The sequence below is a fragment of the Rosa rugosa genome, chromosome 1, assembly GCF_958449725.1.
Source record: "Rosa rugosa chromosome 1, drRosRugo1.1, whole genome shotgun sequence".
NCBI lineage: Eukaryota > Viridiplantae > Streptophyta > Magnoliopsida > Rosales > Rosaceae > Rosa > Rosa rugosa.
The window spans coordinates 18,091,392-18,119,356 of NC_084820.1; the positions used below are offsets into that span (position 1 = coordinate 18,091,392).

The 27,965-nt window shown below is 39.6% G+C and overlaps 4 protein-coding genes, 1 long non-coding RNA gene and 1 pseudogene across 7 annotated transcripts; 3 read left to right on the plus strand and 3 right to left on the minus strand.

Annotated features, from left to right (window-relative positions):
• Positions 1-1,081: 1,081 nt before the first annotated feature.
• LOC133727456 (GTP-binding protein At2g22870) lies at positions 1,082-3,987 on the minus strand. Its single transcript, XM_062155035.1, has 4 exons — positions 3,507-3,987; positions 3,333-3,402; positions 1,643-1,805; positions 1,082-1,553 (listed from the first exon to the last, which is right to left on the minus strand). Exons 1-4 carry the CDS (start codon positions 3,946-3,948, stop codon positions 1,344-1,346), a joined length of 885 nt encoding a protein of 294 aa, XP_062011019.1. The 5' UTR covers positions 3,949-3,987; the 3' UTR covers positions 1,082-1,343.
• A 752-nt stretch (positions 3,988-4,739) lies between these two features.
• On the plus strand, positions 4,740-5,579 carry LOC133717601 (probable carboxylesterase 13; annotated as a pseudogene).
• A 3,538-nt stretch (positions 5,580-9,117) lies between these two features.
• Positions 9,118-11,518, plus strand: LOC133722200 (uncharacterized). Its single transcript, XM_062149023.1, has 3 exons — positions 9,118-9,821; positions 10,260-10,447; positions 10,560-11,518. The coding sequence occupies exons 1-3, from the start codon at positions 9,245-9,247 to the stop codon at positions 11,259-11,261; spliced, it is 1,467 nt and encodes a 488-aa protein (XP_062005007.1). The 5' UTR covers positions 9,118-9,244; the 3' UTR covers positions 11,262-11,518.
• A 1,089-nt stretch (positions 11,519-12,607) lies between these two features.
• Positions 12,608-17,779, minus strand: LOC133722210 (ACT domain-containing protein ACR1). Of its 3 annotated transcripts, none has more exons than XM_062149031.1 (7): positions 17,164-17,779; positions 16,342-16,497; positions 16,201-16,246; positions 14,553-14,667; positions 14,303-14,370; positions 13,365-13,997; positions 12,608-13,262 (listed from the first exon to the last, which is right to left on the minus strand). In XM_062149031.1, the coding sequence occupies exons 2-7, from the start codon at positions 16,410-16,412 to the stop codon at positions 12,771-12,773; spliced, it is 1,425 nt and encodes a 474-aa protein (XP_062005015.1). In that variant the 5' UTR covers positions 16,413-16,497; positions 17,164-17,779; the 3' UTR covers positions 12,608-12,770. The 3 variants fall into 3 exon arrangements, with proteins under 3 accessions (XP_062005015.1, XP_062005019.1, XP_062005028.1); XM_062149035.1 differs by lacking the exon at positions 17,164-17,779 and adding an exon at positions 16,750-17,141; XM_062149044.1 differs by lacking the exon at positions 17,164-17,779 and having other exon boundaries at positions 16,338-16,459.
• Positions 17,780-21,674: 3,895 nt separating this feature from the next.
• LOC133722224 (protein PHLOEM PROTEIN 2-LIKE A10-like) lies at positions 21,675-23,765 on the plus strand. Its single transcript, XM_062149052.1, has one exon. It carries the CDS (start codon positions 22,094-22,096, stop codon positions 23,309-23,311), a length of 1,218 nt encoding a protein of 405 aa, XP_062005036.1. The 5' UTR covers positions 21,675-22,093; the 3' UTR covers positions 23,312-23,765.
• A 336-nt stretch (positions 23,766-24,101) lies between these two features.
• On the minus strand, positions 24,102-27,965 carry LOC133727458 (uncharacterized). The gene is made up of 2 exons (XR_009855190.1): positions 26,739-27,965; positions 24,102-24,613 (listed from the first exon to the last, which is right to left on the minus strand). It is a non-coding gene; the product is annotated as an uncharacterized LOC133727458 (long non-coding RNA).

Below are 27,965 nucleotides of genomic sequence, written 5' to 3' on the forward strand. Positions count from 1 at the left end.
TTGTTTTTATAAACCTATTATAACTTGTGGTGTATAGGTTGAAGACAAAATTAAAAAAAAAAATGAAGAAACAGAAAAAATAAAAAAATAAAAAAATAAAAAAATTATTTTTTAAATTTTTTTATGTTGAAATGACCATTTTAGCCCTCAAAAGTCAAACTTAACGTCCAATTTGGACGGAATAGTAGAAATTGGACACGGTTGATTGAAATTGGAAAGTTTAAGGGGTAAAAATTCAAAATTGAAAGTACAGGGGGTGACATGATGACACCCCCAAACCTCAGGGGGGTAAACTGAAATTAATCCAAAAAAAAAATGTGGATAGAGCTTTTTTACAATCACTGCATGACGGTGGAATTGGAGGGGTGATCAGAAGAGCTGATGGCTCCTTTGTACCTGGTTTTGCTCGGCATATAAATCATGTCTCTTCGGCAAAGCAAGTTGAGTTACTAGCTATAAGAACAGGTGTTATCTACTTCAGCAGCTTACACTGCAAAATGTGATCCATGAAAGCGACTGTCGAGTAGCTCTCAAAGATATGCCATCAGATAACCATAATCATGCTCTCATTGAGGAAGGCAACTTAATTGATGATATTCTAGCTGGAAGTGTAACTCTGCAGGGTTTACAATTTGTTCATGCTCCTAGAACGGCAAATGCAGTAGCTCATAGGCTGGCAGCGTTAGCTTTTGAGTCATATATCAAACAGTTCTGGTTTGATCAAGCTCCAGATTTAATGCTGGATGCTTTACAATATCATTGTAACCATATCCCATGATTTTAATAAAAATCATTCCTACTTTTACTCTAAAGAAAAAAAAGTAATTATATGCAATAAGTTGGTAATATTATGGACTGAATGCAGGACGCATTCTTTTTTGCGAAGAAAGAAACCTTTGTTAATAATTAAATATCAGTACACAATCAACAGTTACTGACACCACAAGCTAATGCAGGAGCGTTAGGATGCAAATGAGCTAGGAACTTAAAGGAGTTTAAAGGTATTGGTCTGTCTTTTGGTCGGCAATGGGCTCAATACAAACACAAGACATGGGGGGCAAGGGAAAAGAAGCCTCAGAAACATAAGCCGAATACACAGCACAATGATAATTGATAAGTATTTCTGTGTAAACTACAAACATCGTTTATCTATATATACAGAAAAAATTACAGATCTGAATCACATATGGATTTATAGTAATCAGTACTATAAACTGCTAGCAGAAAGATAAAAAAATCTCACTAAAAAAACTATGGGCAACAGAGTTGGAAGTCCCTAGTTCTAAGAGACCAAGTTTCTCCCTCTGCGGTTGAGGAATCAGCAAGAATTATGATAATACAGACTATTGATCCCAGTAGTTTCTAAGCTGTGACATGTGAAGCAGAAGTTCATCCCTGCCCAAACCAGTTACACTGCTAGTCATGATCCATGGGGGATGCTGCTTGTAGTTTTCTGCGATGAACTGCTTAAAATCCCTGAGGTTCTCATCAGGCCTCTTACCTTTGCCCCCTTTCATTTTGTCACACTTTGTGAAGACAAAAGTCATGGGTATCTAAATGCAGAAAAAAAAAGAAAAAAAGATCATGAGGACATTACCATGAGGTTAAAGTAGAAAGCATTTCATATGAGAGACCAGCATACATTATTTCGTCCAAGCCAATTCGCACAGTCTAGGTCAATCCTCTGAGGTGGAACACTAGCATCAACAAGAAGTAGAACAGCAACGAGATTATCTCTGTTCAAAAAGAAACCTTTAGTGAATGCCGACCAATCCATCCGAGCAGCTTCTGGAGCTTTAGCAAACCTGGAAACAAAGTGAACTACTAGAGATTAAAACTAGAATAAGAGGAGGCTAAAGATAATTTGATCAGTTGTTACATATACTTTCTGTAAAAAAAAAAAAAAAAAGGTTTTTTTTAACAACAACAACAACCAGAGTTCTTCCTTATTGTTTTGCTTGAGATGTTATGAATACGAGTTCAAACAACTTAACAAAATATGGATAACAGGACTCGAGGATAAGTAGTTAGCAATCTTATAAGTAACAGCATCTTCATGTTTACATATGAATACCAAAATTGTGGCTGAAGCTCCAAAAGAATGACAGGTAGGAAAAATTTCATGATTGATCATTCTATGATCAACTCTAAAGCACAATATAAGGTCTAAGACTCTCAGTCATTGATAACATGAAATCCCTCATATTAAATCTTATCCACTATTTCTTCCCCAACCTCCACCGGAACTGTGCATTCAGATCTACTAAAATCACTTGAACACTAGTTTTGCGAGTATGAAGAGAACACTAGGTCATTCAGGGGATCTCATGCCTTCACTGACAGTAACTCACAATCAAAGAAGGTAATGCTGTCACACAGCTTTCTAACAACTAGAACTAACTCTGGAGTCTGGCACATTCAGAAAAATAATCTTAAAAACTTCATAGGTAAGAGAAACAACAATGAACAGAGTAAATCAAAGCTGTTACTATGCGACCAATCTTGTTGAAATCACAAATAACCTGACAGGAAAGAATTCTCTGTCCTCAATCCATCCATCTAGCCAGAGTCAATTCCTTGCCATAAACTAGTGCATGTCAAACAAAACAACTAAAACTTAGAACTTCTAAGGGAAAATGCCATATTTTGGAGAAACGAGTCTGCACGCTAATCAATACTAAATTCAAGTCATTTGTAAAAGTTAACTGTTTCTTATCGAGAGCGAATAGCATGATGGAATTTAGTCGCTTAGATTAAGAACTATTGGAACCACTTAACAATACATAATGCCATCAGTCATAGATAACCATCATCTGATTAAAGTCAATTCACCAAAGCCTCAATCCCAACTAAAGGGAATCCTATAGAGAACTCTATCCTTTAGTCAGATAATAGCAGATAAGTGAAAATAAGTGTTTTGTGCTCGGCTCAAACTAATGCTTACTCTAGATTAACTGCACTTGCTCAGAAAAGTGGCTTGCATCACCCCTTTCATAATACAGAAGAGTGCAATGCAGACCAGTGTACAAAAATTATTCGCATTCCTGGTTTGGAAAAACTGACCCAACGCAAAGTTCAAGACTTTCTTTAGTAGGATTGATCTACAAACAGCTACATAATATAAACAATCCAATTACCATAAAAACACCAGTCAGTGATCAAAATCCCAAGGACGAAATAACTAACAAATCATGCAAAATGTCATTGTTTGAATTTAACCATACACCTAACACTTTCACTTCACAAACTTGAATAAATAAGAAGATTAAAGCTCACAAGCAAAAGTTTTCATTTTTCAAACCATACACTAGTTCTCACTACTCAGTACTCACCCATAACCAGGCAAATCCACAAAGTACCAACTTTTGTTCACCAAGAAATGATTGATCAACTTAGTCTTCCCTACAAAAAAACAAGCAAAACCCACAAACCCAAACACATCAAAACCACCAAAACTCAAAAAAAGAAACCAACTTTGTTCAGTGAAAGAAGAAACAAAACCAAACCTGGCTTCTTAGACGTGAGAGCAACATCCTTCTTCTTAACCAAGGCATTGATAAGCGAGGACTTGCCCACATTGGACCGGCCCAATATAGCGAATTCGGGCCGGTCATGTTTGGGGCAGTCCTTAGCTCTACTACTGCTCTTGACGAACACCACCTCCTTAATCTTGGCGTCGCCGGCGTAGGGTCCGATAACGATGTTGGAGCCGGGTAGGACCATGTCCGGGGTCACCTCATCCGGGTCGACTCCGGGCGGGACGAACAGGACGGACCGGTCCTTCTCCATGATGGGTATGGTTTTCGAGGCTGAGGAGACATGGCGGGTGGGTTTTGCATGGGTTGGGTTTGCGAAGGTGAGGGTGAGAGGTTGGGGTTTTAGAGAGGGAGAAGAAGAAGATGGTGATAAGAAAATGGAAGTGAATAGCAGACGGTTTGCTAGTAGCATTGTTTGGGTTCGAGAGAGGCTATGGAAAATGAAAAGACCACATCTTTAACGACTCAATTGGCTTCATTTTGGTCGGGTAAGAATTCATTTACCCTTTTTTCGTCAGGTTTAAAATTTTGACAGTAATTTGACGAATTTTGAGTATTAATGTATTATAGAGTTCGAGCACTACTCGAAAGAGTAGAAGAGCGAGGACTAATCACTCAAAATGAATTCGAGAATAGCTTGAGAGACTGAAATTTGCTTAAAGGAGTTCGAGTATTACTCCAAGAGTCGGTTTCAATCAAGGTTGTTTACTAGAGTTCTAAGTATCATTTGCTACTAAATGTAGGGCTGGGCATTTTAGCCCGAAAATCTGGAAGACCGGTCCGACCCGTCACAACCCGGCCCGTATGGTCTGGGCTGTAAAATTTTTTCATGCGAAACGGTTTGGTCCAGGCTAGAAGTAGATAAAGACGATCCGAGCCCGAGCCTTATGTTTTCAACAAAGAAAAGTCTGTCAGGCCTGTATATACCATTATTAGATTGGAAAATTTCACAAACAGTACACCGAATAAAAGTCACTAATAATTTTTATACATAAAGTTCTAAACCGAGCATTTTGGTACACGAAATCTGAAGCCCGACCCACTATCCATAGACGACGTTAATGACGCCGTGAGAACCTCTGCCACCTGGCATAATTTGAGGGGTAAATTGGTCTCTCTCTCTCTTGCTCTGGCCACCCATCTATTTCTCTCTCTTACTCTGGCCACTCGTCTCTCTCTCTCTCTCTCCCTCTCCCATATCTTACGTTGTCCGCCTTTTCCTCCCCCTACCATGACTACGTCTCCACCATCTGCTCTGCCGCTGACGTCATCGCGGTCTCCGTCGAGTGCGGCTTCTTCCCTACCCGGCCCATACCCGCTTGCTACGAGGACTCCTAGGCCTCTCTCCAATGGGTCGCCACCCATGCGAACAGAACCAGGCCGGATCAATGGCTAAACGAGTACGCCGACTTGAACCGCGTTTTCGTCGGCGACAACAGCATGGGAGGAACCGACAATGAGATGTGGCTTTACATAAACAAGGAGAATGAAGGGTTGCAGGATAGGAGGTTGAAGCCGGCCGTAGAGGATCTAGGCCGGTTCAAGTGTGAGAAGGTGTTGGTGTTTGGTGGCGGAGAAAGACCATTTGAATGGAGTGGGGAGGAGATATGTGGAGGAGCTGAAGAAGAGTGGGTAGAAAGGAGTGTGGAGATGAAGGAGAATAAAGGGAAGGACCATTACTTTCATTTGCATGAAACGAAGGATGAGGAGGCTGTGGATTTGGTGAAGACGGTTTGTTCATGGTTTCAAGTTTTGGATCGACCCAAATGAAGTTCCAAATCAGGTCAATGCTGTTTGTTGTGTTGTGCCTTTGTTCTGGAGCAAAGTCCCAGTGCATTAGTAGCCAAAGTTGCGATGCTCTGGGTTCTTAATTATTACTTGCGGCAGGGCACTAATCTCACCTTCATCAAAACCAATCTCAACTCCTTATTAATTTGGGTTCTTATTACTCCAGGTGACGTGTTCGAGTCCGACATCGTCTCCAAGGACAATCGGCATAGGGGTTGTGGTAGTGATCAGCGGTGGGGATGGGGCTGGGATTAGAATTAGAATTAGGGTTGTGGTGGAATTAGAAGTGGGATTGAGTTTGATGGGTATGGATTTGGAAGGAGGAGGAGATGCGGTGGTCGGCCGAGTCATAAGAGTTTTCTGGGTTTGGGTGTGTGGAGAGAGAGAGAGAAGATCCTTTTTTTTTTTTTTTTACCAAAAAGAAGAGTTAGAGTGAGAGAGTACTAAATTACCCTTGATAAATGAATAATAACATAAAGTTAACGGCGTCATTAACGTCGTGTATGGGTAGTGGATCGGGCTTTAAATTTTGTGTACCAAAATGCTCGGTTTAGAACTTTATGTATAAAAATTATTAGTGGTCTTTATTTAGTGTACTGTTTGTGAAATTTTCCCTTATTAGGTATTTATTGATTATTTTATTCTCTCCACGCGTCAGATACTCTCTCCTTCTCCTTTTGACTTTTTTCTTCTTCTTCTTCCTCCTCTTTACGTCTTCCTCTTCCACTTCACTTCTAAAGGAAGCCTAATTTATCAAGAAAGTGTAGAAACCTCAATCCCGGCGAAGCCTAATCTAGCAAGAAACCTCACAATCTTCGCAACTACTTCTGCTTCTTTGTAATCCTTCATCCTGAGATTGCAAACCCACTCCTTCCTCCACCATTGACCTCGTCTACGTCGCGTCGTCGCTCTGCATCTCCACCACTAACCTCTAATGGCTTCGATTCAAGATTTGAGATCTGTAACTGGTGGCTTTGATTCAAGATGTCGTGACCCTGAGACGCCAAGACGTCGAGAGTCCCAGCCGCCCAGGACTGCGAGAGGCCGCCTCCTTCTTTCTCCCTCACAGATCTTTCTGCCATATCATAAGCCAATTAGAAGTCAGAGAATAGGAGCCCATTGTTCTTCAGGTCTGCCACTCTCGTTTTAGCTTCATGGGTTCCTCAGTTTATTGATAAATTTGATTTCTTTTTTGTGCTTATTTGGCTTGTAGCTAAACTGGGATTTGGGTTTTTGTTCAGTTCATTACAATTTGAGAGCAACGAGCAATTGTATTTCACTGGTTTTTGTATTTTGATTGTCTGAGTGTCTGCTGAGAAAATTAGGCCGATTAGTGACTGCAAATATGCTCGTGAATTGTGGTTTCTGGAAATGGATTTTACTATGTGATTGCAGCATGGCTACTGATGGGAAGGTTGTAGCCCTGAACTTGTTCCTAGCGTAGACTGAGCTTCTTCTTTCTTAGCGCCTCTGTTGCTTCATCGTCGACAGCAAATGTAGATTACATGTATTTGAGCCCGCAAACTCGCCCCGAAATGAAACGGGTTGGTCCCTAACGGACTTTGGGCCCGAACCGTAAGAAACGGGCCGGGCCCGGGCCCAGTAAAATTTTAATCGTGCCCAGCCCTAACTAAATGCACTTGACGGTTTTTGTTTTTATAAAAAATTTCTAATTGTTTTATTTTCTTCAAAAAAAATTCATGTCTTTAGTTCATTGAACAATGTCAAACTAACTAATTGCTGAAACATATAATTTTTAGGGGCCGTGATCACTTACCCAATTTCAGCATGAACATTGCCCACTTACTCCACTAAGAGTTTTTTAACCCCCTTTACCCAATCTAACCTATAGTGACAGTTTTGCCCCATATTAAACTCTTTCCTCTCAGACTCTCTCTCTCACACACGCTTCCTCTCTTTCATCGACGGCAGAGACGACATCGCCGGAGCCTCAGAATCCGATTTGGGAGCGGATCGATTAGGAGCCACGGCGGCGTTGTCAGGTTCTATTCCGGCGCGTCAATATGGAAGAAGTTGAGGTGGCCGACGATTGGAAGTGGCCGGGTCTGGTTCGACTTGGTTTTGGTTCAAGTCCGATCTCTTGCCGGAATGGAGTGTGGGTCGAACGTCGGCAGCGTATGAAGAATTTGGGTCATTGACGTCGGCGTCTGAAGATGATTCACGATCTGGTCTGATGCATCGACAAGATCTGTTGTACTCATCGTCTGGGTTCTTGGGTTTCGATTCCGCGGCTATTATCACTGGTACACACCCAAGCGCAACTGACTCAACCAGACTCGTCGTCCAGACCCGAACGTAGACCGACGTATAGCCTTCAGAAGCCGGAGACGAAGCCACGGTGCCGCCGAAGATGGTGATTGGGTGCCCAGAGCTTTACTGGGTGCCCAAATCAGTTTCTGGTTTTTTTTTTTTTTTGCTACCCATTACATTTCCTGGCTACTGGGGGGCAGTAGGCACATTATTGGCCCCCAGTAGACTTTGATACGAGGGACAGGGATCACTATAGTGTGGTGTTTTGATAAGTTACCTGTTGTATTCTATGTATTAAAGTCAAATTATCTGTGAATCCTACAAAATTGTTCATTTTTGGTGGTCTATTGGGAGACAGTAGAGACATTGGACTTTGTATTGGGGGGCAATAATATGATTATTGGGAGGCACTAATATGATTATTGGGAGCCAATAATATGATTATAAATTGATCAATTGTGCCTGTAATGTATTCATTTTGGTTTTGGGAGTTCATACAATTCACTGGACGGCAATAATATGATTTTTGGGAGGCAATAATATGATTATTGGGGAGCAATAATATGATTACTGGGGAGCAATAATATGGTTACTGGATATTATTAGGGACCGGTCGTCGGATTCCGGTCAGCATTCGCCGGATTCCGGTCACCGGTTGTCGGATTCCGGTCACCGGTCGCCGGTGCCATGCCATTGGTCACCAGAGGCCGGCAAGGTGGAGGATGACTTCTCCCTCTAAGTGAAAAAGAAGGAGAGGGCAAAAAAGTCTCAAAAAAAAATAAAAAAGAATTAATTGGGTAAAGGGGAAATAATCCCTTAGAGTGTTTTGGGTAAATTGGGTTAAAAAACAGTTGGTGGAGCAAGTGGGCAATTTTTAGCCTAAAATCGGGTAAATGATTATTTCCCCTAATTTTTATGAAAAGTGACATTTTTAAAGGTTTATGATAAGATAAGAGACATTTTTTAGACTTCTTACTTGAATATTAAACATATTCTTACAACATTTTGAACCCTTTATGTTTGTGGGCACTTGCTATATTCATATAGAGAAGATCTTGCGTGGGGCACCCGTAGGGACACGTGGTGGGGAGGGCCAATCACCCCCCAGCAGGGGGGGTGTTTTGGGTATTTCACTTTAGGAAGCAGGGGCATTTTCGGCAGAGATGGAAAATTTCAAATGTTCTGATTGGGTGGCCGTAAGGCCACGTGGTGGGGAAACCCCCACCTAAGTATTTGCCATTCATATATTTCTTGTACTAGGTAAAATTATGATTTGTGAGAATAAGAAAACCACTGTAGAAACACTAACCCAACCCTATGTCTCATTTTTCTTAACCGCGGTAGTAAACGAAACATGCAATCTGAATCACATTGGACCAACATTATGAGGATAATATTTTTACTTTTTTATGTTACCAAGGTAAATTATTCATACTGTAGTTTTTTTTTCTTTCTGTACATTAGGTTTTTACTCTAAATTATTGCAAAGCCTAATTAGAAAATTTCGAGCGAAACCAGAACGACGCCGTAGAAGGGACTCTAAATCGCTTACCCAACATTCAAGGAGACCGACTCTGCAAGTCAGAAACCAGTAAGCCTTGCCTTCGAAACTCTCCGACTCTCCGATCACATCTCTCTCTCTATCCACAATGTCATGGCTCGCCAAATCCATCGCCAACTCTCTCAAACTCGACGACGACGAAGACGGCTACAACAACCCCAACGCCTCCATCCCCATCCAAAACCCTAACTCCAATGCCGCCCACCCCAACTCCCCTCAACCCGGTTCGCCGTCCTCCGATCCCCGCGGCGGCGTCAAAGGCGACCTCTCCGAGCTCACCAAAACCCTATCCCGCCAGTTCTGGGGCGTCGCCTCGTTTCTCGCCCCGCCGCCCGATGCGGCCGCTCCGAAACCCGCCGAGCAGGGAGAGCCGTCCGATCCGGAGCTCTCCGAGGAGGATGTGATCGCCGGAATCCGGAGCGATTTCGCGGAGATCGGCGGAAAGTTCAAGAGCGGGATCTCGAAGCTTTCGAGCAATATGGCGGTTTCGGAGTTCACTAAGATCGCTTCGAATTTGCTTCAGTTTGGATCGGAGGAAGAGGCCGAGGCGGCTGGGCTGGCTCTCGGTGTGACGCCGGAGGTTCTTGCGTTCGTGAGAAATGTTTCTATGCATCCCGAGACTTGGCTCGATTTCCCTCTCTCTGATGATGATGAAGATTCAGATGGTATGCTTGACTTTGGATTGAACTTCAATTTGAGTAATTTGATTCAATGTGTGTTGAATTGATGCTTAATTTGGTTGTGTTAGTGTAAATTAGTGTTTATTTGTTCATCAGTTTTATGAAGGATTTGATTTGAGATATTTGCTTTTCGCAATGAGATTTCCTATTTGCTTTGATTGCAGCTCTACAGTCTCAGTAACTTAGAGGTTTTTTCAGATAAGAATGAGGTGAATCTCAGCTAAGCATACTTTTTAGGAGATAAGAAATCATTAACTTTTTCGCTAGTGTAAAATGAGAGTGGATGTTTTGTTGATTTGTGTTGGCTAGTTTGTTGCTGAGCTCAATAATTGAAGTTATGATGGGGTATATGTATTTTATGATTAGCAACTTTGGAACTTTGACTTGCACAGAAATGAGAACATTGTGAGTTTGGTTTTCCAGATTTTGAATTGTCTGATGTCCAACAAGAGCATGCTCTGGCTGTTGAACGTCTTGCTCCGGCATTGGCTGCTCTCAGGATGGAACTCTGTCCTGAGCATATGAGTGAATCTCACTTTTGGATGATTTACTTTGTGCTCTTGCATCCTAGACTGAATAAACAAGATGCTGAGCTTTTGTCTACACCCAAGGTAAGTTGGTTTTATGTGACAGTGACCCAACACTCCCCTTTTTGACATTTTTTTTTTTTGTTAGTTCTGGTTGGAGCAATGTGCTTTGCTTGACTTTATGATATCTCTGCAGATAGTAGAAGTTAGAGCAATGTTGTCTCATGAGTTAAAGAAGGGAAATATGTCTAAGCCTGAATCTGACCCTTCAGCAAGTAGTGCTGCTTATTCAAAAGGAATTACTGATTCTCCCAAAGAACAGCATCTTTCTGTGCCACCGAGTGCTCAATCTGACATAATGCCACCCGAAACATCTACCATGAGATCAGCTCCCCCACCAGCAACAGCTGATATTGAGACAGAGAAGCACCCAGTCCAGAGTAGTGAAATCCAAATTGTTGACAAGCCTGTTATTGAAGAAAGACCAGTGAAAGAGACCAAACATCCACTGCCACCCTCCACTTCTTCATCTAAAGTCTTGGACGAGAAAGATGAGGATGATGCTGATGATTGGTTGAAAGAGGAATCAGAGATGGATGGGGACGGTGTCGGTGGAACCTCCATCCCTATAGAGAACGATGAGGATGTATCATTCAGTGATCTTGAGGATGATGATGGAGATGTGCCATCAGGTTACAAGAAGGCCACATCTGGCTCTGACTCTTCAGCCAAAGATTCAAGAGACTGGGTTCAGCTAGGCAGAAGCTCTCCTGATTCAGATAAGGACATGAACTCTGTTGGAATCAGACATGCTGGGTCTGCGCAGGTAAGTTCCCGTAACCCAGAGACCAAAGAATCTAATGACTGGCTTGATGTTGATGACATTGATGTTATATGATGACTACATAAGAACCCTATTGTGAAAGGTCAATCTGGTTTAGGTCAATGTGGCCTATTCGTTTCATTCATCCCTTATTGTGAATAGACTGTGAAAGGTTTCTTTAGTCGAAGTTAGGCTATGGGGACTATGATTGTACATAAGGTTTAATACTGGATTATTATTTCTTATGCAAGGATGTATTTCTGTGTAGTGATTACAGCACCAAGCAATAATCTGATCTGTTTATTTAATATAGAATTGTACTTTTAAGTTTATGCATGCTGGAAGCCTGAGTTGGGATGTTTTTCATTTTGTTACTAACTTATTAATTTTTATTTGGGGGAGTCAATCAGATTTTTCCAGAGCTCGTGACCCGTTAAAGAAATTTAGAGAGTTAGCATGATTAATCGTGTAAACTTTAATTTTCATCTTAGCCTCACCCAAGATGTTAAGCATATTGGTCTAGATTTGTAATAAGTTTTCGTAAGTTTGATTGCATATGAGTATCAAGTGCCTTATAGTACAATGTCTTGTTGTTTTTCAATTTTTTTTTTAACACAGATACATTAGCGCCTCATAATGTCTGATAACCTTAAAAAGATATTAATTTAAGATGCGACCCTTTTAATTAGATTTTCTATCCAAATTAAGTACACTGCAGCCATTGTAGTAATTTTCTACAAATTTTCAGAATCTGCTGTCGTCAAAATAGATCATCAGATTGAAGCTGTGCACATCTCAGCACAAGCACATAGTTGTATTGTAATGCTAAAAAGATTGTGAAAACAGAGTATGGATAGTTTCATTCGCCTTTTACTTGGTTGTTTTAATTTTCTTGTGTAACGCTAAAAAGATTGTGAAAACAGAGCATGGATAATTTCATTCGCTTTTAACTTGGTTGTTTTAATTTTCTTGGATAATTGTCTTTTACATTTACACGCAATTAAATTCTAATTTGATGCATTTTTGTTGGGGAACAAGCGTTTTGAGAAGTGATCCCTTTTGTATTCATTGCCACCCATATTCTTCACTATCTTTTCAGAAGCCCTACCCTTCCTGCTTGAGACAGTAGTTGCAGGTTCTCTTCTGATTTACATGGGACTATCAAGTTACTGCATAGCCCAAATAGTACATGTTCTTTTTCTTTTTCCCCCCTTTTTATCATTTTTTTCTTTCTTTCTTTGGTGATATGGAGATATTCCTAATTCTGGAGCTAGTATATGTTCATAAAACTACAAAGAACCTTGTATGCTAACTAATCTGTACCAATGAGCCTTAGCTCAAGTGGCATGAGATTAGGAATTGGTAGGATTAAATCAGTTCCAATCTTCCAAAAGAAGAAGGTCTAGATGAAGAAATCTTCGTACAAAAGAAAAACGATCTAGATCATCTTAATTGAACTTCCATAAGCTAGCTGGCTAGGAAGGAGAGAAAAGCTATTCTTGACTCCTGATTCTACACATTTATATACAGATCTATGACATTCATGAATACAACAAAACACCACGGAAGTAACCTGAAGCTCCTTTATGATCTAATGGGTCCAAAGCTGCTTGAAAGGCGCTCCAGTTGAGCCCAGAGCAAACTTCCAAATGACGATCTTGGTTTTCCTTCATCTTCTACTCTCGTGTTTGGTACTCTCTGGCTTGTCCTTGATGAAGAACCATGAGCAGCCCACTTCTGTGATTTGTGAACTGCAATGGCAGATCCTTCAATCTCCTTTGTCACCAATTCCACTGTGTTCAGATTCACATCGTGACCTGAAGCATCTGTGACATAGATTGATCCCACTGCTCTCTCACCATATGTTCCAACATCGACTCTTGATATTGATAAACCACTCTCTCGGAAAACCCTTGTGATGTCTGATAATAGTCCCATCCGATTTTTGGCACAGAGGTCAAGTCTCAATCCTTCTGAGATCCTTCTCTCTATTGCAGCAACTAAACATAGGGTGAGCTTTTGCCTTTCACTCTCTGCGTTCAAAGTGTAGCCATCCTTGTGCCTTACAAAATATTCCTGTGAACATTAACATTCACTGTTAACTCGTAGAAATACATAGATGAGAAAATGATGTATACACCGTAATGTTGTAAATCTGAATTATTGATTAAGACGTACCTGATCAGCCATGGTGCCCCTGGAAGAAACCAGAGCGTGGAACACAACGTATTCCAAGTCAGTGAGAGCACAGACTGTGTCAAACAACAGCTTAGGACGGTCTTTGCTTCTTACATTGACAATCCAATACCCTTTCTCCTTGCAACTCTCTATCGACACATGGGTTCGATCACAACCCTTCTTGTGTCCTTTATCACCGCCATCGCAACCCCGACACATCTCGTAGTCATCATCCCCGTACATCAATTGGTGGAGACGCCGCTCCGTGTGGGTCCGTCCGACCGCCGGGGTAGTCAGCCTCACACTCCTCTTCTCGCCCACCTCGTGATGGGCTTCAATTACATTTTCTAGCTGCTCTTGGACATTTGCTAGCCGTATTGGGTCCATGATGGGCCCTCCGTCCAGCCCATCTTCGACATAGAAGATACTGGCCGCTCGGGTGCTGTGGGTCCAAGCCACGGCAGCAGTTATGTTGCAGCCGAGCTCAACCAGGACCGCGGAGATCTCGGACATTAAGCCCGGTCGGTCCTTGGTGGTCATTTCTAGGGCTAAATCTTTCGCTCCCGGCGCCACTTCTTTTCCTAAGCATATCCTTGCCTCTTTTGCAATCACTCCCCTCTTAGCACAAAGTGCCTGCAAATTCATCATTTTATTGTTAAAATAAAGTAAAAGAATGACATGCATGTTACAAGAAACGGGACTTCGTGTTTTATGTGCTAAAACACCATTGTCGAGTTTAAAGTTAGTTACTGTAAACTTACCAATTTTTTTACATTTTTTCACTTCACAATTTAGTATTCACTATTTAGGATCATCTTCCAAAGAAAATTACATTAAGGTCTCAAAAAACGTAACTTGAACAAGAGCAAAAGCAACACGAAAAAGAAAAAACAGAAAAGGAAAAAAACATACAATATTGGAGAGAGAGAAAAAGAGACCTGCTGAATATAAAGTATGATGCTCTCGTCAGTGATTTTGTTGCCGAGTTGATCCGTCACATGGAATACTGCAACCACACCATGCAATCAAAACAAACCCACATGAGCCAATCTGCCGAGCAATTATCTCTACTCGTGGGTCTGACTCATGCATACCTCACAACACTAAAGCTACCATCTTTTTCTTTATATCAACACGAAAAAATGATTAAACGAGATATATATAATACCAAAAAAAAAAAAAACATACCATCCATAAACCATCCACCATCAGAGGAGATATAAGATTTGGAAATAACAAGATCAAGATCTGTCAAAACTTGGACCATCTCCAGTAAAATCCCGTGCTTGTTTGCACTGTCAACCTGTAAAAAGGTTGTATCAGTAAAAATAAAAAAAGCTTTATCCAGGTCGCATGCATATGTCATTTTCATCTCTCTTTAACCAAATCAATGAACATTTCCTAGTCTACGGCTCGATCTGTTGCAAGTATATCAATTGGGTCCATGTTAGTTTTTCTGGTCTGGCTATATATAACTAGATGATGTCATCTGGTTAAGGTTTGCTGGGAATCTGGTTGCGTAGGGATAGAGAGGGTTGGAAGCTTAAAGTGACGAAACCTTGCATGGAATTGTTAACCCTGCAGGGCTTGGAAACTGAAAAAGTAACAGAAAATAAATGACGATAGCTACTAAAGCTTTACCATCTCTCTCTCAATTTAATGGCCTCCACTTGGTGACACCAAACAACTCGATCCCTCTAGGCTCTAGTTTATAAAAGTTGGTTATAAGTGAAATTAGGGAAGTGGGATTTGGTTCGGGTTTATGGGATTTAAACTAGTTTAGGAATTGAGTAATTAACTAATGGGTAAAATCTTTATATGGTATCCGAATTATCACGAAATGTACTTTTTGGTACCTACAAATTTTTAGAGAGTCTAGGTACTTGCATTATCCCTCCGTTAACCCTTTTAGTACTTCCGTCAATTATTCTGTTAAAATAGGAATAAAATCGTAAAAAACCTATATTTTATTTTATTTTACAATTTTTTTATAAAACTAAATTAAAATAAATTAAACTAGGTTAAAAAAAAGCTAGAATTGAATTTAGTGAATATCTAGATTTACCTAATACCTCCATTGGTTAATCCAATTAATTGTTTGAGAAAAAACTTATCTCATTAGTTGACCCAAATTAATATATATTAAATTTTAATAAAAAAGAACTAAAAACAAAAAAAAGTACTTCAATTAATTGCCCCAAGTATCCCTTAGAACAATGAAGAACAGACTGTGTATTATTTTTATTTTTTTGTGTGTCAAAATATTTTTTAATTATAGATATTCAATATAATAAATACTATAATTTTAATAATGAATGAAAAGACTATTTGACCTTTGTCATTTTACTCATATAAGTGTCACATGATTGCCACGTAGGCATTTTTAAATGAATAATAGACGGAAGTACTATAGGAGCTAACGGATGGATAATACAGATACCATTAGACTCCTTAAATAAGTACATTTCGTGATAATTCATGTACCATATGAGTATTTTACCCTTAACTAATACATCTGTAGTGTTTGGCAGCAAGCCATCCATTATGGCGATATTGTTTTGTAGATGCATGGTATCTCCTGCATAGTTGCTCTGAAATCAATGGACGACCCACTTGGACACTAGAAAAGTTGAAAGCAACTTTCCAACAGCACAAAGATTTATTTGTTATTCTGTTTAATGTAGAAGTTCCAAATTAAAACCATGTCCATCACCTACCCACAAAATAGACTAATAATTGGTAATATGATATGATCTTGTTAAACTACTCGAACATGGTGAACAAGTAGGAAACATGGCAACAATGTTTTATGTTTATCAAAAACATATAATCTAACCTTCACGAGGGTGCAATCTTTGCATGTGTCGTTGTCGATACAAACCCTGCAAAGCCAAACCAGTAAATAGGTGATCACTGATTCTCCCTAGTTAATACCACGGCGGGTGAAAATGAAAACATAGATGAAATACATACATACCACGGCGGGTAGATTCTTTCGATGAGGCATTCGTACTCGGGGTCGATATAGGGCTGGTAAATTATCTCCATCTTCTTCAATTTTCAACACACGTACAATACTGAGTTTGCAGCTGCTTTGTTGCAGCAAGGAGATGACATAGCTGGTTTGCTATACCTGTATATATAAACAAGAAACAAAGTATTTAAATTGAGACCATATCCCAAAACCCATTCTAAATTAAATTAAGAAACGCGTAAATCGTGAATAACTTGGGAAAGGGATAAGAGAGCGGCGTCTAGCTTGTTTCTTAAGTCAGTTAAAATAACACCTAGAAGAACTAATTAAGGCACCTGAGCAATTTGTATACTTAAAATAGGATTTCGTGTAGCTTTGTAATTGTAGAAGGACAGAAAGACTAAGATTTACCTGATGATTAGCTTGGAATATTAAATCAAGGAGGAGACTGGGAAATTGTGAAGAAAATTTGATTGTTTTGACCCACAAATACAGTGGCAATTCAGATATACACACAAACTGCGTTGATTCACTCAACAAAGGAAAATAAAAAACTAAACTATCAGAGTCAAAACGTTCTAATTCTCATACCCAAGACCAGAGAAGAACCAAACATATCCAGATTGTTGATTCAAACAAGAAAGGAAGGGGATAAATTGTAGTGATAGATCAAAATTTTGATGAAAAAAGAGTACATATGAGAAAGAAATCTGAAATTTTGTACAAAACCAGATCAAAATCTCTCTTGGAATTCATTGACATTGATTATAATTCTTTCTTGGATCGTAATAAAAAGTAACAAAAACTAATCCAACTGAGACTAACCTGAACACACACACAGAGCCGTTCTATTGTACACAGAAGCGAAATTCAACAGAGGAAGAAGAGAAGAGAGAGCTTTGATTCTTGGTTTGTGGAAAATTCAAAGGCGTTAGAATAGCTTAGCTAGGAACAGTGAGTCCTAGCTATATATGTCCCTAAATTTAGAAAAGAAGGTTTGCTGGTGAGAAAAATATATAGAACCGAAACAGATGGGATGGATCATGGATGGTCATCGATTAATATAACAAACACATAAACCCTGAAAAAAAAAAGAAAGTAAAAACCCAAAAACTCTGGCTTTCGCCCTCTGTTGCTTTCTTTACTATTTTTGTGGGGAACAGAAAAACGTGTTGTTTTAGGGTTGATCGAGGCTTCCCAGGAGGACTGACTTTTTTTTTTGGCAGAGGACTGAGACTTTGGTTACCAATCAACCACGTACAAGAACACTATACCACGTGGCAGACGGAGAGCTGCTTACACCACATCGGCCGTGATGATGATGCATCGGCAAAGGTACGGCGGTTCGGGTTTAAGATATGGATTAAGGAATCTGTTTCGGGATTACAGCAATTATTGATGGAGAGAGAGAGAGAGTGGGGTTTAACGGCTTTAACCTAGTCAGAGTACACAAGGTGCTGACCTGAACAAGTCTGTGCAATGGACTTTGGGTGATAAGGTCAAGAACCATGATCTTGCCGTAGATATCAATGTCCTCCAGGTCATGGTATTGTGTGGTTTCAGAATATGGGGTTTGATGTGAAAGGGAGTCTTTTCGAAGTTATATGAGATTATTGAAATGTCCATATTATCCCTTTTGACTTTTGAAAAGAAAATTCAAACAACAATCACCAAAAATTAAATACACAAGGGCTACTTCAAAAAAAAAAATACACAAGGGCTTGGGCTATGGTTCCAAAATTTTCTATATTTATGTTTTATTGTTTTTTAAATTTAGTAACATGTGGCTTTATGCCGGTAATAAATCTCTATCACTATTTGATAGGGCGACGTGGGTTTGGTCCCGGTGTGCACACTCAGTGTGCCTTGTTTGGCCTAACGAAGCGGCGAGCTATTTGCTTGATCAAATGGACGCAACCTTCTAGTGGCATGATGAAATTGGGTGTCGCTGGATATATTTCCGTGCGGCAACATAGTGGGAAACCTGTGTTATTTGCAATGATGCTTCTTTATGATAGAGTTATCTTTCTGGTATGTCACCGTTATGTCAAAGCAAACGGAGTAGCTATCCGTGCACTCTTTGCTAATTGGTGCTTGTTAGAATACATAGATTTTGCGGAGAGTTCTAGTATTATTTCAGGATGTTCTCTTTATGCTTATTGTAATATGGGGTTCAGGCTCTACGTCCCCCCCCCCTTGTATTCTGCAATTTCATTAATCAAGGCTTGAGGGCAGCGCACCAGCCCCTTTTCAAAAAAAAAAAAAAAAAAAAACTTAGGAAGATAATCGGACCTAAATTAATCCAAGTTAAAAGCATTTAGAGCATTTAGAAAAAATTCATTTAGGGAAAGATATCTCTCCAAATTCTTGTCGTGCAAGGGGAATGATCAAGGTTTGCAATCGACAAATTTTAAACATTGTTTATCAGTGTGTTACATGACGTGAAAACATGAAAAAATTAACTACGAATCTATGATTTAATATAAATAGATATGTGGGACACTGGCAAATAGAAAAAGAAGCAGGCAAGGCCTCAGACCCTGTGGCAGCACCCTCCAAGTGGGAGGTTGAAATTGAATGTAGATGGTGTTTTCCATATGGACATAGAACAAGGAGCTAGGCATTGGGGCAGTTATCAGAGATAAATTGGTACGTTTTTAGCTGCTATTGCACATCCCTTTTCTTTTGTACGTTCTGCTTTGCATATGGAAATTGAAGCTATGAAAGCAGGACTTCTGTTCGCTATACATCAGGGCATGATTAATGTTGACATTGCATGTTTACAGTCGTAGAAGGGACCAACAGTTTAGACTTTCATGAGCTGAGATTTAAATATGAGCTACAAATGAATTTGTTTGAGAGTACAAGAGCAGGGTCGGCCTTGGGCCAAGGCAGATTAAGCCTGGTACTACTGCGGCCCCAACTCAAAGATCCCAAAAGAGTTTATACACAAAAACTGAAAAAAGCCTGGTACATCTTGGGCTTTTTTTTTTCCTTCTTGGTCTGATGGTACACTTTTGGCTGACGAAAAAATAAAAAATTTAAATAATTAAAGAGAATGCATATTTAAATATTTCAATAAAAAAATAAAATAAAATGATACACACCAATACTAACGAAACTTCTATCACTCTCTTTGAAACTTCCTCAGGCAGAAGTGCCATTGAGGGACTAATGTTAGTGGAGAAAGCAAATTTTTTCGATAAAGTCACTCACTAAGAGAAAAAGAAATATTTAGTTGCAGGTTTTGTGATTCGTAATTATTTACTTAAGCTAAAGTTTTTGTTTGAGACAAATTGCCTTCACTACATATTACATTACTTATTTTCGTGTTAATTGATTTGTTAACATAAAATTTCTCTTTGGATACTTTGTGCTTATTGCCTTTTTTTTGTTTTTTTTTTGGCAAAGTGCGAAGACTTCATTGGATCTTTTTGGGTCGTTATATAATAACAAACAATAACAAGTCTTCAATTTTGTGTCTGATTGGATATATCATACATCACATGAGAGTGACAAATGATATAAAAATAAGGGTTCTTGACCAAATGCCCCAAAATAGGATAAAATTATCTCACTTACCCCAGCAACAAAATTTTATTCTCACTAACCCAATTTAAAATAAAATGTCAATTTTAGCCTTAACCTAATTAACAAACTACATTTTATGCCACTCATCTCTCTCTCCCCCAACAGCACGACTCTCTCTGTTTCTTTCTCTCTCTCTCTCTTCCCCTCCGATCTCCACCTCGCCGGAGTAGAATTCAGGCCTATGCGCTCTCTTCTTCACGCTCTACTCCAACCCGAGGCGTTCTTGGACAACCTTAGGAGTTCCAGAACATGGTGGCGAGGATGAACTCGGTGACCATGACGGCGCTGAGCCGGATTCCGAAGAGCTCCTGCACTCGTCTCGCGTTTTTCATGGACCGTTTTGCGAGGACGGCGATTTTGATCCAGAAAGGGTTGGCGAAGGTGAGGACCATGGAGTTGGGGCCGGCGTCGTTGTTGGTGGCGCCGGAGACGAGCTTCTGCGCCGGAGACGAGCTTCCGCGCCGGATAGCTTTTCCAAACCAGATTCTGATTCCTTCGCGCTGTCTCTCTCCGTCGCGCAGTAGTCGAGGCTTCGGAGACGAGCTTCCGCGCCGTAGCCGAAGTCGCTGAGGTCGGTGCTGCACCAGGTTTCTGGTCGAACGACGTTGGCGTGCAGATCAGCTGCTGATCGTCGAGGTGAACTGAAACCGGGTTGGGCCTGGTCTGGTAAGAAACTTTAAACCCATAGCTTTTGGGTGTGGTCGATAGCTTTTGAGTCATGGCTTTGTTAACACTGAGGTTGGGATTGATCTTTCTATAGAAAGAATTTGAACAGAGAGATCAACCTAACAAAAGCTATTCTGGTATCCTCTACTTAAACCAAACGCAACTGAAATCACCACTAATGAGAATCAAAGACAAATTAAAGTGGGTGTTTGTAGCTTCTCTTGGGTGTGGTCAATGGCTTTTACATTAACCGAGAAGGAAATCCGAGAAAAAAATAAGAAATGTTTATTAAAGGTCCGATAGATTACATCAATTTCTTTTTGTCTTTTTCTTTTTTGTAAACTGTGGGCAAAAATCCGAAAAGGAAAAAAAGAAAAAAAAAAGTTGTATTGGGGGGCAATAGACGTCTATTGGGAGGCAATAGACGTTTTAAAATTGATATAATTTCTTCGTTTTTTTCTTTAATCAAAGTTTTATCTGTCTAATTTTAGAAAGATTAGTTTCTATTCCGGCTACCAAAAGTTCTATTGGGGGGCAATAGTCGTCTATTGGGGGGCAATAGGAGGCAATAGAAGTCTATTGGGTATTGGGGGGCAATAGACGTCTATTAGGGGGCAATAGACTATCGGGGCAATAAACGTCTATTGGGGGGCAATAGGAGGCAATAGAGGTCTATTGGGGGGCAATAGATGTCTATTGGGGGCAAAAAAACATTTCCGGTGAGATTTTCAACAAATTCCGGTGACCGGATTCCGGCGGTCGGTGACCGGATTCCGGCGACCGGTGACCGGATTCCGGCGACCGGTGACGGGCTCCGGCGAAGTCTCCTATGGTTTCTCTCTCATCCATTTTCTCTCTCTCTATAAGTAACAAAGGGGTGAGGGGTAAAATGGTATTAAAAAAATTTAAAAAAAAAAAAAAAATCTTAATGGGGTATTGGGGAAGACTCCCTTAGAGTGTATTGGGTAAGAGGGAATTAAAAAAACTTAATGGGGTTAGTGGGAAAAAAATCCCTAAAAATGGGGTAAATGGACAAAAACCCTAAAAATGAATATAGCTTTTATGGTGGTTGTTGAACATTGAAATAAAGCCGGTGATCGTTAGCCTTCTCACCCATTCACAAATCACAACCAGAGAAAGAAAGAAGTAGACGCATCAACAAAGATTCTCTCATTATTTTCAACACCAGACGGCTTATCCTCCTCTGCAACGGTTCTTAGCTCATCCCCTTCTCATTCTCACAGGTCTGATTCTTTCTCTATCTGATTTGTTGATACAATATATAAACGACAACACCCAATTCGTTGCTGAAAAACCCAACTGCCCATTTAGCTCAAATCTTTTCTTCCTCAACTTTTGGACCCAGTTGAGGTAAAGCCCTGTTCTTTGTTCTCTGCCAATTGAGAAACCCAAGGCCTAAGATTTAGACCCTTTTTGTATAGTTTGTTGGAAGTTTGAATCAAAAATCAAAATTGGGTCTTTGAGATTGGTGTCCTCGATGGACCTGGAATTGGCGAAAAGGGGTTTTGATTATGCCCGGAAAAGGAAGAAGTGGCTGTTTGTAATGGCTGCTTTGGGCTTCTCTGGTTATGGTGCTTATAGGGTTTATCACTTGCCTTCAGTATGTCAAAAAAGAAAGAGGCTTTTGAAGCTTTTAGGGGCTTTAGTTTCTGTAGCTGAAGTAGTTTCAGACTCTGCTGAGTCGATTGGAGTTGTGTCTAAAGATTTGAAGGAGTTTCTGCAATCTGATTCTGATGAAATTCCGAATAGCTTGAAGCAAGTTTCGAAAATAGCTAGGTCGGATGAGTTTTCGGGTTCTGTTGTTAAGGTCACACAAGCTGTAACATTGGGAGTTTTGAGGGGTTATCAAGCACAAGCCAAGAGTCAGGGTCATGGTGATGATGGAGTTTCTGATAATTCAGGCTTTATGGATCAAGTTATGGATAAGCTTTTTACCAAGGCAGGGTCTGGTTTTGCATCTGTTGTTGTTGGAAGCTTTGCTAAGAATTTGGTATTAGCTTTCTTTGATGAGCAGTCTGGTGGAGGATCAAATTCGAATAGTTTTCCAAGTAAGGATCAATTTGGTATGAAGATGAATGATGTTCCAAGATGGGTTTATGTGGCTTGTAGCGAAAAGTGCAGAGACCTAATTGCTGATTGTATCCAGTTATTTGTGAGCACTGCTGTTGCGGTTTATCTTGACAAGACTATGGACATCAACACCTATGATGATATCTTCTCTGGGTTAACCAACCCCAATCATGAAGCAAAAGTAAAAGATATGTTGTTATCAGTCTGTAATGGTGCGGTTGAAACTCTTGTTAGATCATCTCATCAAGTGTTAACAAGTTCAAAATCCAATGTGAACCATCCGAATTTGAGTTCAAGTTCTCATTTGGCTATTGATGATGGGAGAAAAGACAGTGGGTGGATCGGTCAAGTATCCTCTACTTTGGCAGTTCCAAGCAATAGAAGTTTTGTTCTTGACTTGACTGGACGGGTTACATCTGAAACAGTTAGATCATCCTTGGATTTTTTGTTGGAGAGACTATTTGATGGGATGCGGAGGCGTGTTAATTCTGCTCGTGTGGAAACTGTTGACAGGGGTGTTGAGGTTGTGAGGTATGCTGTTGCAAAGTCTTCTGTTATCGCCACTATATGTCTTTCTTTGTGTTTACACGTAATTGATAGTCCATGGCTATTGGCGCCGACTTAGCTTGTTAAGTACATTCTCATTCGTTAAGTCCATGACCATGTATACGAAAATTCTTTTGTGCAACTGCCTGTTTGTTGCCTGCCCGTGTATATTTCATCTGAATCCACAATTCATTGAGGAACAGAAGAAGTTGAATGATACGAGAGTGCTGCTTAAGACTGAAGGTGCTCTTAAACTTGCATGCATCCAACCTTCATCGCATGCTGGTCCCCATTACATGATGGCAAAGCGTGCGAGATAAAATGTTCCAGACTTTGTGAAGAAAGAAACTTCATTGTTCATTGGGCAATTGTGTCCAGATATAGTCCTGTTTTATCAGCTGAATGATCCTGTATACCTGAAGTTGGAAAATTTAAAACTTAAATACTTCTATTGGTTGTGAACCTGCACCTATTACACCATGTACATATCACTATAGTATTTAATATCTTCTCCAATATATCCTTAAAACTGATGGTTGCAGGTGTTGATTCTTCATGACATGCATGTTTTATAGTTCTTTACTTCTTTTCATGGTAACTTTACTTGGATATAACTCTGCAAGTGCAGTACATTGCTATTTGTTGAAATGGTTTAGTGAATATAACCAAAATGTAATGCTTGCCTTGTTGGTATACCCTGTTGGTGAGAATAAACAACAGAAATCAAATAAAAGTTGATATTTGGTTGGAAGTTTATATATACTAGGAGGTCAAAATATTTCCAGATCCTAACCCATTACATGATCTTCTTTTCTCAGAATGATGTCAATATCCCATTTTGATAAGTTTGGATGAGTACAAGGACCTAGTTTCAAAATTTTGCATTATCATTTCTGGTAAGTGGTAACAGAAAATGTTCCATCGATAAAGTTCTAACAACTTCAATAAAAAATTTGACATATGGAGAGATCAAAAAGCTTATTAGTCTGCATGAATTTTATACCAGAACAGTTTTCCTCCTTATATCAGTAAGCTGAAAAACATTGTCATTGAAATTTTACAATTGGGCAACCTGAGAAAAAATACAATTGAGCAAGCAGAGTACTTTCTTCTTTAACTATGACAGCTTCTAGAAACAGTTGCGGATTGCTGTTGCCTTCATCATATTCTTGAAGTGTAAATGAATGAACTAATTAATAAACTATCTTCATCTCCTGGCTTGCACCACCATGGGACAATCAAACATGAGGGAATGCGATACCAGATTGGTTACTTTGAGCTTGCATCAGTCTCCTTTGCAGCTGCTTCTTCCTGCTGCTTCTTTGTCCAGTACTCCTCAAGTGGGGGTCCAAAGATTGCCTTGCCAGAAGCAACTCCAATTCTGCAAATCCAAAATACATTTATCAAGTCAGCTTTAATAACACTCAAAATCAGATCAATGAACATTTGAAATTGCAAACAGGCTGCAATTTTGAGGGCAATATAAAGTGCATGAACTGCATGCCATGGCAACAAGGGTTTTTTGTTTCTTTAAGGAAGCTAGCACTAAACACAAAAGCATCCACGACATTAAAACTCAGTGGAACCAATTCCCAGCCGAAAATTCAGCCAAGATAGGTACCAGGGTTCTAAGGAAGCTAGCACTAAACACAAAAGTATCCACGACACTAAAACTCAGTGGAACCAGTTCCCAGCCGAAAATTCAGCCAAGATAGGTACCAGGGTTCTAAGGAAGCTAGCACTAAACACAACAGTATCCACAACATTAAAACTCAGTGGAACCAATTCCCAAAGTGAAAAAATGATAACACTGTTTTACCAATTAAGCTAATGCTCTGATGCTTATAGGTTTTATCACTTGTCTCCAACACCTAATATCGCCACATACTACAACACATATATTTCACAAATTTGGAAGCATTTGTTGGTGCTAATCAAATGATTATTACATAGTTCTAGTCCACCTTCATTTCCACTTTGCATTAGATTACATTCCCATTTTTGGCTACATCTGATAAGAAATGCATTACTTTCAATAATCCCATTGTTAACAATCAACTAGATGAAGGTCTCGCAGTCTCAAAGTCTAAGTGTTATGCCTATTGGATTCCAGAAGGGATAATCCTAGAGCCCTTTCTCTAGATACTGAGGACAGAAAAATGCAGTAACAAAATCAACAGATCAGAAAGAAGTCATTGGAGGTAAATAATACGCTTGCAGTGATCATCGTCTATAGAAATCCTTTCTGGCAAAGAGTGCAGACAAGATGAAATGTTCAGTAATTCAATTGTTTCAGAAAAGTTACTGCACTTTCTGAATCAATGCCACTATGCTTCAAGGTTTCCCTATTACAACTTTTTCCAAGCCCTGTCTGAAGATCGATAATGCCCGCCCAACCAGAAACATACAGGAGATACAAAACTACCTCTATTTCAAAAAAAGCAATCTCACCAAAGCCAAATCCTTAATGTTCTTTAAAAAATAAAAATAAAAATATCCTACCAGATACTGAAATTAAGATAGTTGCATAATATCTAACCTATTCAATGATTCACGGAAGGAGAAAACGCAATTATAGCTAGGATATGCTGCTAACAGCACACATCTACAAAGGACCAAACAGACAGCTCAAAGCAACAATTGTGAATTTCAGGACTTCGTCTAGAGTGTAAAAATAACTCATGGTGTTAGCCTGATCACAGCTATCAATTTAAGTTTCTTATAATCAAACCAGAGTTCCCATATTCCCAAGGTCAAATAAAAAACAAACAAAAATCATAAAAGAAAATAACAACAAAAGCAAAACAACCTGAGAAGGAGAACAAGTGTTTCTACAAACAATCTTCATCACTCAATAATTTACATGAACCAAGCCTAGCGGTCCTACAAGCACAGCATTAAAAGCGACATTTTGGTTTGTGTACGGATATTTATACAGAATCTAAAGCATGTATTCTGTGGCTCACTCTTAATACAACTGTTCTGTATTCTATCAATAACCAGTCATTATAAACATTAGCAATGATTTTGCTTTGCGGAACATCGCCATTCTCCATCACTTTTACATGTCCATTTCACTATCTAAATGGAGGACAAAAGCTAACAATATGAAAACTTGAGGCAAGCTATATATGAACCTAAAGTAAATCATTCAACCTCATCACATACAGTCAAACATTCACACCATACACACCACAATAGAAAGATCGATGCTTTCCTGTTCATGGGTTGGCATTTTCATAGTCAAAAAAATCAAATTTTAGAAAGTAACTTAATAATTGACCAAAATTACTAACACTACCAACCAAACCAAATAGTGAACTATGATAAGCAAGCACAATGAAACTGGGCCAAACCCCACAGACCAAACTGGATTGGTTCTTCAACATGAAGAATGGCATAAAATCAATATTACATAAAAGGGTATAGCTCAAATTCGTGATTATCAAACTGAGACTAATAAAAGTTGAAAGAAAAGAGTAGTTGAATTGGAGAAAAGATCTTACATGACTGCTCCGATAACTAAAGGAAAGGAGAGGAATTTACGTCGACCAAACATTTCCAAATACAAAAACAAGCTCTGATGCTTCCTTTGCAATTTGTTTGCTTTTGCTTTTCACGATTCAGGGATTTCCAGCTGCTTTGCGACTTTGCGAGGAGGGTTTTAGATCTTGGAGATTTTAGGAGCTTCGTCTTCTGGGTTGGTTTCACACTTCAGATTCTAATTTGGATTGGGCCGAGACCTAATGGACTAAAAGCCCAGCATTAAGGTTCACAACAAATCTAAATTGGTTCACCAATTTACTCAATTAAGATGCTTAATTCAAAAGAAATGATAATAGTAACATAACTTCACCTGACCAATTAAGGATCCCCTCAAAAAGAAAAATCCACCCCAATATATTTTATGATTGAACATTCGCCTAAGCTTGAGCAACAGTTTACCCGATTGAAAGATATGTTTCGCTATCGAAATGGCGAAATAGGACTGGAGTTTCCTCGAGAGGTTGATACCATTATTGCAAGTCTCCTAAGGGGTGGATTAGATTGCTAGTGAACTGGTCCAACCATGTTAAGTGCAGTGCAAAGTAGTCAGGTGAATTTCTACTCACATACTGGTTCTCATTTGAGATGTCAACTGCCAGCGGCATGTTCATTTGCTTTCTGAACTTAATTGATGGTTTTGTAGGGTTGCTAGCTATGATGCCTATGCACAAGCAAGCTGAGATAGTTTTCCTTTTTCCGTTGTTTTCTGATCAATGGAGGAGGAAGGAGTTGAACTTGAAAGTATCGTTAGATACTTTGTTGGAGAAAAATGTCATGTCACCAAAACCGACTGCTAGTTAATTGGCTTCCATTATCTTTTCTTGATCAGATGAAACACAAAAAAGGCCGCAGGAGGGATAATTTTGAAATATGTTTTGCTTCACTAATTGGTTTCGTGGTGGAGGACTGGAGGTTCTCCGTTCTCGGGTATGAGGAATTGTCTAATGCTTGAGGAGGAGAAAACAAGAGTAGAATAGACGTTTGATATTGGATTATTGGGTGTAGAGGTTAAATCTCTCGACATGCCATCGGAGTTACAAACTGCTAGCTACATGACTTTGTTGGGAAGATTAGAAATAAATACGGGCGGTTGTCACTACAATTTTCGAAGAAATAGAGAACGAGACATTTTATAGTGAAGAAGTACCTAGTCATATATGCTTCGAATATTCGTAGTGTCCACGAAG

What these genes read in the sequence shown, in the direction of transcription:
- LOC133727456 (XM_062155035.1), bottom strand. Translation starts at nt 3,948, where the DNA reads ATGCTACTAGCAAACCGTCTGCTATTCACTTCCATTTTCTTATCACCA. An exon ending in TCTCACGTCTAAGAAGCCAG is followed by an intron (nt 3,403 to 3,506) that starts GTTTGGTTTTGT and finishes GTTTTTTTGTAG; the next exon opens with GGAAGACTAAGTTGATCAAT. An exon ending in GTGGATTTGCCTGGTTATGG is followed by an intron (nt 1,806 to 3,332) that starts GTGAGTACTGAG and finishes CTTTGTTTCCAG; the next exon opens with GTTTGCTAAAGCTCCAGAAG.
- LOC133722200 (XM_062149023.1), top strand. Translation starts at nt 9,245, where the DNA reads ATGTCATGGCTCGCCAAATCCATCGCCAACTCTCTCAAACTCGACGAC. An exon ending in TGATGATGAAGATTCAGATG is followed by an intron (nt 9,822 to 10,259) that starts GTATGCTTGACT and finishes TTGGTTTTCCAG; the next exon opens with ATTTTGAATTGTCTGATGTC. An exon ending in AGCTTTTGTCTACACCCAAG is followed by an intron (nt 10,448 to 10,559) that starts GTAAGTTGGTTT and finishes ATATCTCTGCAG; the next exon opens with ATAGTAGAAGTTAGAGCAAT.
- LOC133722210 (XM_062149031.1), bottom strand. Translation starts at nt 16,412, where the DNA reads ATGGAGATAATTTACCAGCCCTATATCGACCCCGAGTACGAATGCCTC. An exon ending in TGGTGGATGGTTTATGGATG is followed by an intron (nt 14,371 to 14,552) that starts GTATGTTTTTTT and finishes GTGTGGTTGCAG; the next exon opens with TATTCCATGTGACGGATCAA. An exon ending in TCATACTTTATATTCAGCAG is followed by an intron (nt 13,998 to 14,302) that starts GTCTCTTTTTCT and finishes ATGAATTTGCAG; the next exon opens with GCACTTTGTGCTAAGAGGGG.
- LOC133722224 (XM_062149052.1), top strand. Translation starts at nt 22,094, where the DNA reads ATGGACCTGGAATTGGCGAAAAGGGGTTTTGATTATGCCCGGAAAAGG.